Source organism: Amblyomma maculatum, chromosome 3 (assembly GCF_055883805.1).
Source record: "Amblyomma maculatum isolate TAMU_Amacu chromosome 3, ASM5588380v1, whole genome shotgun sequence".
Classification (NCBI taxonomy): Eukaryota; Metazoa; Arthropoda; class Arachnida; order Ixodida; family Ixodidae; genus Amblyomma; species Amblyomma maculatum.
In genome coordinates this window covers 214,426,984-214,439,525 of record NC_139346.1, presented here as the reverse complement: position 1 = coordinate 214,439,525, position 12,542 = coordinate 214,426,984, and the positions used below count along the sequence as shown (strand labels likewise).

The window sequence follows — 12,542 nt, the reverse complement described above, 5'->3', positions numbered from 1 at the left end:
GCTGCGGATTACAGCGAACACCCTGTCTAAAGGTGCGGCGTAATTCGAGCACTGTAAAATCGTTTTATCTGCGCTAAAGTACGTGCCGCACTCTACAACAGTCATTCTTTATTTATTTATAAAATGCGCATTCGCTGCAAAATAGCAACGAAACCGGCTTTGTGTTCAAAAGCAGACGTATCGCAGCGGGGCATTTTTTTTTTTTTGTGTGTGTGTGACACCGAAACGCTCTTCTCAAGTGATCGCAATCATGCCAAACCTACGTATACTGACGTGTGCCTGTGGAAGTAACCCACGAGTCTTAGAGTGAAATGTCCCATGGCGTCCGCGATATATCACTTTCCCTCACTAACTCTGTCTTTCTCTCTCTCTGGAGCACACACAGACCCACACACGCACGCGAAATAAACTTATGAAGTTGCTTTTCGTCATCGAATTTTAGCTCACTCTTGTAAGCGTGTAAGCGCGATCAACAGATCGATGTCCTCATTTTTCCGTGGACGCTAGCGTTTGATTAAAAGAAGCTACGTATACTCCATCGTGAGAAGTAGGCATAGAGTGTTCAATCTCTTCTTCGGTTTAGAGTAGCCGCTGCTTTGAACGTGAACTGTCAAACCAGGCGTACTTACTCGTCGATAATGCCCTTGAACAGGATGTTGGTAGATGAGCCGATGATGGAACCGGTGCCGCCAATGTTTGAAGAGTACGCAATCGAAAGCAGCATTATTTTCTTCAGCAAGTCGTGGTTCTTCTTAATTAAGGCTCCGCTAAGAAAATAACAAAAATAATGAACAAAGTGTCATCTGCAATTTATGGCTTAGAAACGACTTTCCAAAAGTGCGTAAACTTAACAGGAACTTAGCGAAATTAGATAAAGAACAATCCATATTTTTCAGCATCAGTCACGCATGCCGTAAACTTGATAGCGTAGAAGAAGCTCTTAAACGTGATTATAATCTACATTGCCTACATCAATAAATATAGGCACAGCCTGAAATCATACTACGCAGACAGGTCTTACACAACTGCGATGCCTCGGAACAACAAACTAGAAGCAAGTGGCTGTAATGTATGAAGTCCGTTTTGAGAGTGGCCTCAGTATCACTGGTGCATCCTGCAATGAACTGCAGTTCATAATGACCATATAAACAGCATTAAAATGATTTGTTTGCGTAATGAGTGACTCACCTTGGATCTGCGCCAATCCCGACTTCAAAATGATCACCGCCTGCATCACCATTTTGCTTGAAGCCTGCAGCGCCAGGACCAAATTAATATAATTCGAGTATTTCGATGCCACGCAGGTACCGTTACATATATCTTCAACACCCCTTAACGGTCCCCAATTTCAAACTGTACAGCCAGCCTTCCCCCAAAACACGTAAAAAAGGTAACTAAGGTAGACCAGCTCTCGCCACAGCCAGATAAAACAACTTACCGCGGGCCGCTAACGCGGGCTCGGAGAGTCTGCTCTCCCAGTCTGCGAGACGAAAAAAAGTTGGCTGAAGGCTTAGCTTGGTTAAGCCTGGAAGATTGCGAAAGCGCGGCGCCGCAGCTTGGCTGCAGTAGATCATTCCAGCCTCGCCTTATACGCATCATCCAACATACCGTAAGGCTGCGCCCCGACTACTGCGAGAAGCCGAGCCACAGCCCCATTTATCTTCCTAGCGTGACGTCACAAACAGCGAGCGCCCTCTCTCGGCTGCGACATAGCGCCGTGTACGGACTCGCTGCCACCATCCGATGGCGCGAGCTGGGCCCCGTCTCTCGGTCTGGCGTCAGCTATAGCCTTCACAATCACGCACAGCTTCTCTTCAAAGTAAGCAGAATATGCTGGTGAAAAAGATGCTATCAGCCTTATTGGTGTGCAGATATAGCGTCCGAAGAAAATATTTCAGTAAGTCAGCGTTGCACTCAATAAGCTCTGATATATATAACTATAACAAAGTACAACACAAGTCGGTGAAAATGTACTCATTTTGGCTATGCTTTTCATCGTGATCAAAAAGAACGCGGCTTGAATGAAGTTGCTACATAACAGTTGGAGAAGGAGCAAAGACATCCACAGACTCAAATTTACACTTTTTATTTATTTCCACTCGCCCCGCCGCAGAGGTTCAGTGTTTAAGATGCCCGACTACTGTGCCGGAGTTCCAGCGTTCGATCCCGACCGCCGGCGGCTGCGTTTCGATGGAGGCATAACGGAGAGGCGTCCGTGTGCTGTGCGATGTCAGTGCAGAATAAAGATCACCTGGTGGTCGAAATTACTCCGTAGCCGTTCACTACGGCTCCTCTTTCTCTGTTTCCATTTTCACTCTCACCATCTTTCCTTCCTTTAGGGCGCGGTTATGGTGCAGTGGTAAGACGCCCGACTACTGTGCCGGAGTACCCGGGTTCGAACCCGACCTCGGCGGCTGCGTTTCGATGGAGGCGAAACGAAGAGGCGTCGTGTGCTGTGCGATGTCAGCGCACGTTAAAGATCCCCAGGTGGTCGAAATTACTCCGTAGCCCTCCACTACGGCTCCTCTTTCTCTCTATCCACTTTCACTCCATCTTCCTCCCTTCCCTCACGGCGCGGTTGCGGTGTCCACAGAAATCAAGTGAGACAGTTACCGCGCCTTTCCCTTCCTATAAATAAATCAGTTTTTTTTTAAGAAAAAGCGTCCGTGTGCTGTGCGATGTCAGCGCACGTTAAAGATCCCCAGGTGGTCGAAATTACTCTGTAGCCCTCCACTACGGCTCCTCTTTCTCTCTTTCCCCTTTCACACCCATCTTCCTCCCTTCCCTTACGGCGCGGTTGCGGTGTCCACAGAAAAACAAGTGAAACAGTTACCGCGCCTTCCCCTCCCTATAAATAAATCCATCAAGATGCCACAGAGGAGGCGAAACGAAGAGGCGTCCGTGTGCTGTGCGATGTCAGTGCAGAATAAAGATCCCCTGGTGGTCGAAATTACTCCGTAGCCGTTCACTACGGCTCCTCTTTCTCTGTTTCCATTTTCACTCTCACCATCTTTCCTTCCTTTAGGGCGCGGTTAAGAAGAGGCGTCCGTGTCAGCGCACGTTAAAGATCCCCAAGCGGTCGAAATTATTCCGTAGCCCTCCACTACGGCTCCTCTTTCTCTCTTTCCACTTTCACTCCCCCCACCTTCCTCCCTTCCCTTACGGCGCGGTTGTGGTGTCCACAGAAAACAAGTGAGACAGTTACCGTGCCTTTCCCTTCCTATAAATAAATCGGTTAAAGAGATGCCACAGAGCCCCGCCGGGGTGGTGCAGTGGCAAGACGCCCGACAACTGTGCAGGAGTACCAGGGTTCGAACCCGACCTCGGCGGCTGCGTTTCGATGGAGGCGAAACGAAGAGGCGTCTGTGTGCTGCGCGATGTCAGCGCACGTTAAAGATCCCCAGGTGGTCGAAATTACTCCGTAGCCCTCCACTATGCTAGTCTTTCTATCTTTCCACTTTCACTCCCACCTTCCTCCCTTCCCTTACGGCGCGGTTGAGGTGTCCACAAGAATAAGTGAGGCAATTATCGCGCCTTTCCCTTCCTATAAATCAATCAGTTTAAGGTGCCACAGAGCCCCGCCGGGGTGGTGCAGTGGTAAGACGTCCGACTACTGTGCCGGAGCACCCGGGTTCGAACTCGACCTCGGCGGCTGCGTTTCGATGGAAGCGAAACGAAGAGGCGTCCGTGTGCTGTGCGATTTCAGCGCACGTTGAAGATCCCCAGGTGGTCGAAATTACTCCGCAGCCCTCCACTTCTCTCCCATCTTCCTCCCTTCCCTTACGGCACGGTTGAGGCGTCCACAGAAAACAAGTGAGACAGTTACCGCGCCTTTCCCTTCCTATAAATCAATCAGTTAATCAGATGCCACAGATGGGGCTGGGACAGGTATGACTGCTCCGCTTGTAACGAGGCTGGTACAGGTGGGTCACCTGCTCTTGCGGCGGGTGCTGGCCTGGCACCGAATTTTTATCTGTTGAGGCCGTCATTGCACACGCCACCGCTGGTGGTGGACGACGGCTGTTGTTGCGGCGCGAGTCTTTCTTTCTCTCTTCCTTTTCTTTCTTCTCTATATGCTCTTCTATCTGCACGAGGCAGCGGAGGTGGCTCAGCTACAGAGCCAGTAGCAGGCCCGTGCATTTTTTTTTTTCGTTCTTCCTACAGCCACAACAATGTCCACACTCCCCGCCGGGGTGGTGCAGTGGTAAGACGCCCGACTACTGTGCCGGTGGCCGGAGTACCCGGGCTCGAACCCGACCTCGGCGGCTGCATTTCTATGGAGGCGAAACGAAGAGGCGTCCGTGTGCTGTGGTTGAAATTACTCCGTAGCCCTCCACTACGGCTCTTCTTTCTCTCTTTCCACTTTCACTCCTCCCGTCCTCTTTTCTTACGGTGCGGTTGAGGTGTCCACAGAAAAACAAGTGAAACAGTTACTGCGCCTTTCCCTTCCTAAAAATCAATCAATCAATCAAAGGCAGCGGAGGTGGCTCAGCTGCCGAGCCAGTAGCAGGCCCGTACATTTATTATATTTATTATATTTTTTTCCTTTTTCCTACAGCCACAAAAACAACACCATCTGTTCATTTGGTTTAAGTAGATTTTGAAGAAATGAGGGGGCAGTGTGTCTCATTTTACGGTGGATACCGAGCTACATTTGGATTATAAATTGGTTTATAGAAAAATAAGGGAGCAGTACCTGTTGCAGTTCCCAGTGGACGCCTGAAGCGTGCCTTAATTGTTCCAATAAAGCCAGGGCTGGAGCGGGATGGCCGCGCCTGGCCCTACGAGGCTGGGGCTAGCCTGCTGCCGGATTTGTATCTGTTCCGTCACTCAACACGCCACCGCTTCGGTGATGGACGACGGCTGTTCCGACGCGCGTCTTTCTCTCCCTCTTCTTTTTCTTTCTCTATTTTCCTTTCTGTCCGCACGAGGCAGCGGACGTGGCTCAGCTACAAAGCGAGTAGCAAGCCCGTGCATTTTCTTTTTCTTCTTCCTATAGTCGCGACAACAACAACAAAACCCAATAATAGCCGAGCCAAAACTGGAGTACAGCGACGCTTTTCGCACGAACAAGCTGCTTATCTTTCGCTGAACACCGCAAAACCTGCTTTTAGGTTGTACATGTTATTCTGTCGATGATGCCTTGGCTAATTCTCCAACTGTTCTGTAGCAACCTGCATAGAATTCCGCAATAAGCATGCAACACTGGCTCTGCGGTATGCAACGCTGAACGAAGTACTGTTTGCATAGGCAAGCTTAGCTTCGGCACCCACATAGCATGTAATCTTCAATAGCACGTTAAAGAACCCCAGGTGGTCGAAATTTCCGGAGTCCTCCACTACGACGTCTCTCATAGCCTGAGTCGCTTTAGGACGTTAAACCCCACAAACCAAACCAAACCATCTATTTCAGCTCTAGGAAAACATTTTTACCCCTCCCGACAAACCGCTGTGGCCGTTGTGGCGAAAATACCCAACCGAGTTACCCGGGTTCGCACCCGACCACTGCGGCCGCGTTTCGATGGAGGCGAAACGCAAAGGCTTCCGTATACTGTGCGATATCAGTGCAGGTTAAAGATCCCCAGGTAGTCGAAATTATCTCGCAGCCCTCCAATACAGCACTTATTTCTCTTTTTATTTTATCAGGGCAACTTTCCCCCTTCCCTTAAGGAGCGGCTGAGGTGTCCACGGAGGAGTGTAAGAGTTAAAACGCCTTCCTTTCGTGTAAACCAATTTACAACCTTTAAATTAAAAGTGATTGCTGGGCTAGTTGGTGCATAGTCACATAAAAGAAAGGTTAATAGGGCTTAAAGTTCACGTCGGAAATACCTGTGCATGACTGTTTGCAATTTTTTTACCTTAATCTTAAGTTAACACAAAAAGGTATATGCTGGTGCTATCGGCTAAGAGTTTGTAAGGAATCATTGCCTTATGATTCTGCTAACTCCAAGATTATTAAGCGAGCGATCACGATGCAAGCGTTAAAGTGTGCTTTACAAAGATTTTGCTGTCATCTGATGAAACAGAACTTCGATAACCACACAACGAGGCTTCTATCAGCCTGAACACCTAGAGGTAGCCGCTACGGAGTCCCTGTTGCAGAATATAAAGGGACACAAACATATGCAAAAAAGACAGCAAAACGGGAAGATTGGATCCAGGCGTATTGTTGCCCCTTTTAGAATACATAAGGTGGCACATAATATGAAGGTCGCCAACAAGCACGGTGTCAGGATGGTCTTCTCCGCCCCCAAAACGTTGGTTAGCATGTGCGGACGAGCCATGGGCGATGCCGGTCGAAGACAAGGATGCACTAAAAAGCATGTCAAGCCCTAGGTCAAATGCGCCACATGGGTTATTTACCAAATCCCTTTAACATGTGGAAAACTATACATCGGGCAAACTGGCCGATGTGTAAACGATAGGGCTGCACAACATAAGCGCTCTCTAAAAAACAATCAGAATTTACATCTACCTGCTCATTACAAATCGTGCGATTTCAAAACGAAATGTGAACCGAACTTCAAAGAAATTCAGATTTTAGGCAGGAGCAGGGATAATCTTGCCTGTGAGGTGCTGAAAGCCTCGTATATAAAAAGACTTGGTTCAAAACGTATAAGTGAATCATCTTTCTTCGCTGTATAGTTGTGAAGGTCGACTGTTATATGTTGTTAGGTAAGGTAGAACTAAATTTGCTATGCATATGTTGCTGACTTTGTGGAAGCATTTGGATGTTGAAGAAGTAGTTTGTATGTGGTGTTCCGAGAAAGAAGGTGGAGTCAGCGCCTCTCCTGTGTGTCTATTTGTGCCTACTTTTGAGATTCGTTTTATGGCGCTATTAGCCTTTCCTTTATGTTACAGCCTTTCGCGCGCGACAAGAGGAGATCATGCTCCAATTTTTCTGCTCTACCGACCGTGTCGCCCTTCCCTCATAAGTACTAGACGTCTGTGTGGTGTGCGAATTTGTTATACTTGGTATACCGAGTCGCACACCAAACGTCCTCCTCTAAAGCGCTGACCTGTGTGAAGGCTTGGGTGGAAGATTTCTACAAGCACGTTTTTTTCTATTCCTTATAAGCCGTGTATTGAGCTCAGTGTCATCATCACGTCCATCTGATTCGCACTCTGGCTCTGGCGTCCCCCTCCCCTTCTTGTATGTACTTTGTGGGAAACGAACAGGGTAGGGGGAGGAGGGTGGCTGGTCCTGGCCCTGATGGGGCTGAGAAAGGTAGGTCACCGCCGCTTGCGCCAGGGGCTAGCCTACCACCGAAGTTTTATATGTTGTGGGCCGTCATTGCACCCGCCACCACTTCGGTGGTGGACGCCGGCTGTCGCGGCGCGCGTCTTTCTCTCCCTCTTCTTTTTCTTTGTCCTCTATTTTCTCTTCTGTCCCCACGAGGCAGCGGAGGTGGCTCAGCTACAGAGCCAGTAGCAGGCCCTTGCACTTTCTTTTCTTTTCCTACAGCCACAGCCACAACAAACGAACACTTGCAATAGCCAGCAAGAGTGATTGCATCAGACGATAAGTTTCCATTTGCACTTAGCCCTCGTCTGCATTGAATATTGCTACTAAGTCACACAGAAAAGATGGCACGGTCACAAGTGCACTGCTGGTAAGCACCACACCCAGCAAGACGGCGTTATCTACTTTATCCAGTCGTACTCACTTGAAAACTGCACGGAGATCGGGAGGATAGACGGCAGCTGTGACACAGGGTAAGGTGGCTGAGAAGATCTAGGTAAATGAAATCTTTTGAAGGTGCCCAATTACGTACGCTCTAATTGTAGCCTGTTTCCTTCACGTACTGTTCTCATCACAAGCTAGATTTATAATGGGAATAATGACTTAAGGCCGCGCGGCACTTATACTCAGTAGTACCAGCAGACAGAGCTAAAGTGAGAGTACTCACAGTCATTGGTTGGCACCTGGTGGTAAGAAGGCATCGCCATCTTGGCGGTAAGGGCGATGGCCATGGGCCCCATTATGGTGGCCACGGCCGTGTTAGGCATCCACATGGACATGAACACGGTGATGGACATCAGGCCCAGCAGAACCCTGTGCGTTGGTGTGACAGGCAGACTAATGAAGGAAGGGAAAAGCTGATCGACGCACGAACAAAAATCGCGGCCAGTGAAAGGTGGCACCGAACAATACACTGGAAAGGCTGTAATGCGAGGTATAAGAAATGACACTGCATTGCGGTGAATGTGCTCCCTTCACTTACACAGCATTATTTTTGCTGGCGGTGCAACTCAGAAGCAGCCATTATAACTGGAACGAATGTATATCTTCAAGTAAAAGCAATACAGTAGACGGTACTATTTGTGGCCAGCAGATGTCAACCCATGTCACTAGTAGCACTTTATGACTTGTCAGAACCGGCACTTATAATGCTAAAGGCTAATAAACGAGAATGACAAGCGCTTCTGTTTCTGCATTATTCGTAGGTATCAGCCGTAAATACATCATTTCGTTATCTTTTCTCTCATAAACCTTCACTACGCGCTTCGTTTCTTTGGGGGGAAAGGGATCAGTCCTCTCGTTTCTGTACCGATTCTCGGGCATTACTGATGCATTTCATTTTAAAAAATCAGTCTCTGAAAGTCCTGGCCAGATACTGAGCAAGCAAGCATCTTTTTCCAGATGCAGCCACCGAATCGAGGATCAAGATGCGGAAAAGCGCAACGCCTCGATGTCTTTGCGTTAAGCAACCTGTTTTCATCATTTTTTCTTCGCGATGAAGCAGACGTTTACAGGAGGTAGACTAACGCAAGTACTCGACGAAAGCCTATGCTCTACGCCAGCAAGAACCACATTTCAAGCCTCATTACGAACGGTAGAAGACTGCTAAGCGAGCACAAACCAAGCACTTCATTTCACCGATGCAAAAAGAAAACTGCCACAACACGACAGGGGTGCTTAATTGACAGCAGCATTGTAAAAGAAAGTATAACTGCGCCAAAACACCAAGACTATACTGTGAGCAAGCCAATTTAGGAATTATAACAAGTACTTGGAAGCAAACAATCAAACAAACAAACCTGTTTATGCAAAATCGCGGGTACAACAAGCACTATGCTTTGCCTTACCATAGCAATGCAATGTGCTGGAAACTAGAGCTCGCATAGCGTGCCTGAACGAATATTGATTGATTGGCTGCTTGGTTATTTGAGTAGCTAGTGCGTGGGAGCCGACCAGTGTGGAGCCATCTGTGCGTGGGATGGACGCTGCGAGAATTCGAGCCCTCCTTCAGCAGCTCTACAACATCGACTAAACTGCACAGTACAGACAGGACGGATAAGAGCCAGAATGGTAGAAGGCACAAAATCGAGTGATGATCGGTGCACTGGGTGAAATATGGTCGAAGGCGAAACAGAGCCGACGGCTTCGATCGCACGCGCGAATGCATTGTACCCGTCCGAGCCTTAATATCACATATGGAACACGCTGCACTCGAAAAGAAGAACCTCGCTGCTTCCAAAAGCACGCGTCGATGCTCTCCTATAAGCAATATCGGCACTGTGCGTCGCTTTTCTGTCCGAATGCAAGACGCGGCACAAAGCCGGACGAGGCATCTTTGCGCAAGATTCAAGGAAACAGTGTCTCTTCATTTTTGTTTTCTCCAGCGCACTTTCAGAGGCATCGAAGAGAACGTACTGATTTATGTTATTGCGAATGACGGTTGTAGATCCTTCCAGGATCACTTCCCGTAGTGATTTTCTTTCTTACCACACAACATGGAACCGGCAAGCTTTCAAGTCTTAACTGTTAAGAGAAAACCGCGTTGTATACAGAATAAGATAACCCGGAAAGTAGTTGAAAACTACTTGTCGCCGGGGAGAAGAGGATGTTGTGGCGTCGAATATCAGCAAAGGAATGTTATTGTCTTTTCTCCTCCGTTCTGAAAAACCCTCCCGGACTGAAACGATTACGCCTCGTGAACACCGCTGTAAAAATGCGAATGGTAACATTCCCTCCTGCTTAAATAGGTTTCAAAGGCTGTTGCCTTGTTCAATTCCCTTTAGTGTGATCGGATGTCGATATTGAGCATTTCATTTTTAATTTTTTTTCGTCGACATTCTTTCCGATAGAATGCATCGTAGAAGCGCTCATTAACGCTCGACATTTTTGACTGACTGCTATAGAAAGTACACGTTAAGTAAGCAGCAACGTGGGTCGACGTGCGTCTAATGCACAGCGGCCACGGTGTTGCGCATGCAAGACTCTACTGAAGATTAGGTGTAAAAGTACTCCTACTTGAAAATCAATGCATAATTACCAGAAGGTAAGGCACCGACTGACTGTTCTTGACAGCAATGCTAGCTGTTAATTTCAAAGCCTTGGGTGTTGTGCATTGACATCGTGCGTTACGATTTTGAAAGATAGATTTCTTTTCAGCATCGTTTGCATTGTAATGTGCCCATTGCGGTGTCGACGCAAGCTGATCAGGTTGGACAAAATTATACCTGAGCCCTCCATTACGGCGTTATATTTTCTTCTTTACCGTCTTTCATCACTCTTTTGTTTCTTCTCTCACGCCGCAGTTAAGATATCCACCGAGAAGTGAGACAGCTCTTGCACATATGCTTTATTTAAAGCTAGTTTCAATTGTAACACAAACGGTTCGGCACAATATTTCGCACCTAGCCGCTCTCACTGGGTTTATCAGCTTAAATGGTAGAACCGTCCATACTTTCATCACTCTCTAATGTTTTCTGAGCGAGTGCGCTTGCTCACGACAACGACGAATACAGATGCTCACTAAGCCGGCAGAATTGATTCATTAAAATCTACGAGCGGTTGAATGACGCAAACTTATTCTTCTAATGTTCATCAAAGAAAGTAAAAAAAAAAAACTAAAAGTGTGGAACGATGCAGCAGAACGAGTATGCTGGTGTTAACATGCATTGTTTATGCCTACAGCAGCGCGAAACGACATAGTCATGTAACAGGACCATCGAAAGCTTCGCGTGCACACGCACCGTCGAACCAATATCGCGTGTCTCTCAAAGCAAGGGAGCAACATCAGAGTTGGCTTGACTTCGCAAGAAGCGCAAAACATACATTTTCGTACTTGTTGGCGCACCGGTTACTTTGGAGCAACGTGGCTCACAGCCTATACGTGTTCTTGCAAGTACGCAAATGCGCGTCAACAACCGCAGGCCGACGCTCTTTCGCAAAGAAAACCCGCAGCCCATAGCAGGCTTCGGAGCAACTGCCCGGCGCTGCTACACTGAAGCCAGCCACAGCGGCCGCGAGGGCAACGCACGCGTTCGCTTGACCAAGGCGCCGGTCACGGCCCTCACACAAGGATGACTTTCACGCCGCTCACTCTGGTCACCATTTAACTGTTTCTGTAAAAAAAAGTAAGGACAGCCTGACGGTTCAGCAATTCTTTTTCATTGCTCCATGGGAAATCACGTGACCAGCGAAGTTACGGACAGAAGCAATACGAAAAGGCGAGTATGTCATTGTATGCACTCAGTGATTACTGTTTCGAGCAAGAAGTGTACCGGTCGTTTCGTAACCTATTTCTTCCTGGAAACATGGCCCCGGTAATGCCTTTCAGTTGCAGTTTTTTGTAATCTGTTACTACATTATATGCATACGTAAGAATGTATGCCGAACAAGGTTACAGTGTAATAAACTGTAATAGACCATATAGGTTAGCTGCGGAATGTGAAACTATGATATAAACAGCATAGGCAAATAAATAAACTTAGCCAAAGTGAAAACATCTTCCGGTCTCAATGAGGAATCACGTCAACATTAACACTCGCTGGTTCAATGTAAAGTCTTGGTGAAAAATCTTGAAGCCAAGAGATCTTCGTGTCAGCTGGAAAAAGAAGCCATTCAAACACCAAAGGGGCCTGAAATGCTTGGAGATAATAAAAAAGCACAGCCCTCGCATCTCAAGGCCCCTGGCTTTCTGAATAGAACTGTGACTGCTCCATTTTGCGGCTGAGATAAAAATAAATTGGCTTCAAGGCTTTTGATCAAGACTGCACTGTCCAGGTGCCACATATGATTTAGGGCAACACTTGCGGAGAAAGCAAACGCCTCATAGCTAAGTTAAATGCACTGACAAATGCTCGTACGGCGTTAGGCGCGCTGTACTCACTAACCTTCCCTCGCTGGTGCCGACGGTGAGGAGGCACTTGAAGGCGAGCCGCTCGTGCAGGTCGCTGGACTCGATAGCAGTGGCAATCATCAGCGAAGCCATGAACAGCAGGCCCGTGTTCTACGCGAAGAAATAGGGACAGAAGTAACGGAGAAAGTTCTTTGATAAGCACACTTTTTTTCCAGTGATTGCAACCTGGATTGTACAAGAAAGAACCAGGGCGTCTGCTTACATTTAGGTAGAAGGAGGCCACTTCTTCCGTGGATAATACGCCCAGGAACGGTAGTAGAACTATCGGTAGTAATGACGTCACCGAAAGGGGCACCGGCTCCACCACGTAGTAAATGCCCATCCAGAGCGTCACGAAGGCGACCCAGGCAGCCTGCGTCCCATTTTGAGAACAGATTGTGAGGCGCATTCT

At 47.8% G+C, this 12,542-nt stretch overlaps 1 protein-coding gene across 3 annotated transcripts in view; it reads right to left on the bottom strand.

Moving 5' to 3' along the window:
* LOC146197671 (solute carrier family 13 member 2-like) overlaps positions 1–12,542 on the bottom strand; it is a 124,749-nt gene that overhangs the window by 22,727 nt on the left and 89,480 nt on the right. For all 3 annotated transcript variants that reach the window (XM_084599581.1, XM_084599582.1, XM_084599580.1), the window contains exons 3-7: positions 12,354–12,503; positions 12,126–12,241; positions 7,910–8,055; positions 1,189–1,252; positions 630–767 (exon numbers count right to left, since the gene is read on the bottom strand). In XM_084599581.1, the coding sequence (XP_084455707.1) occupies positions 630–767; positions 1,189–1,252; positions 7,910–8,055; positions 12,126–12,241; positions 12,354–12,503 (614 nt within the window). The remainder of the gene's footprint in view (positions 1–629; positions 768–1,188; positions 1,253–7,909; positions 8,056–12,125; positions 12,242–12,353; positions 12,504–12,542) is intronic.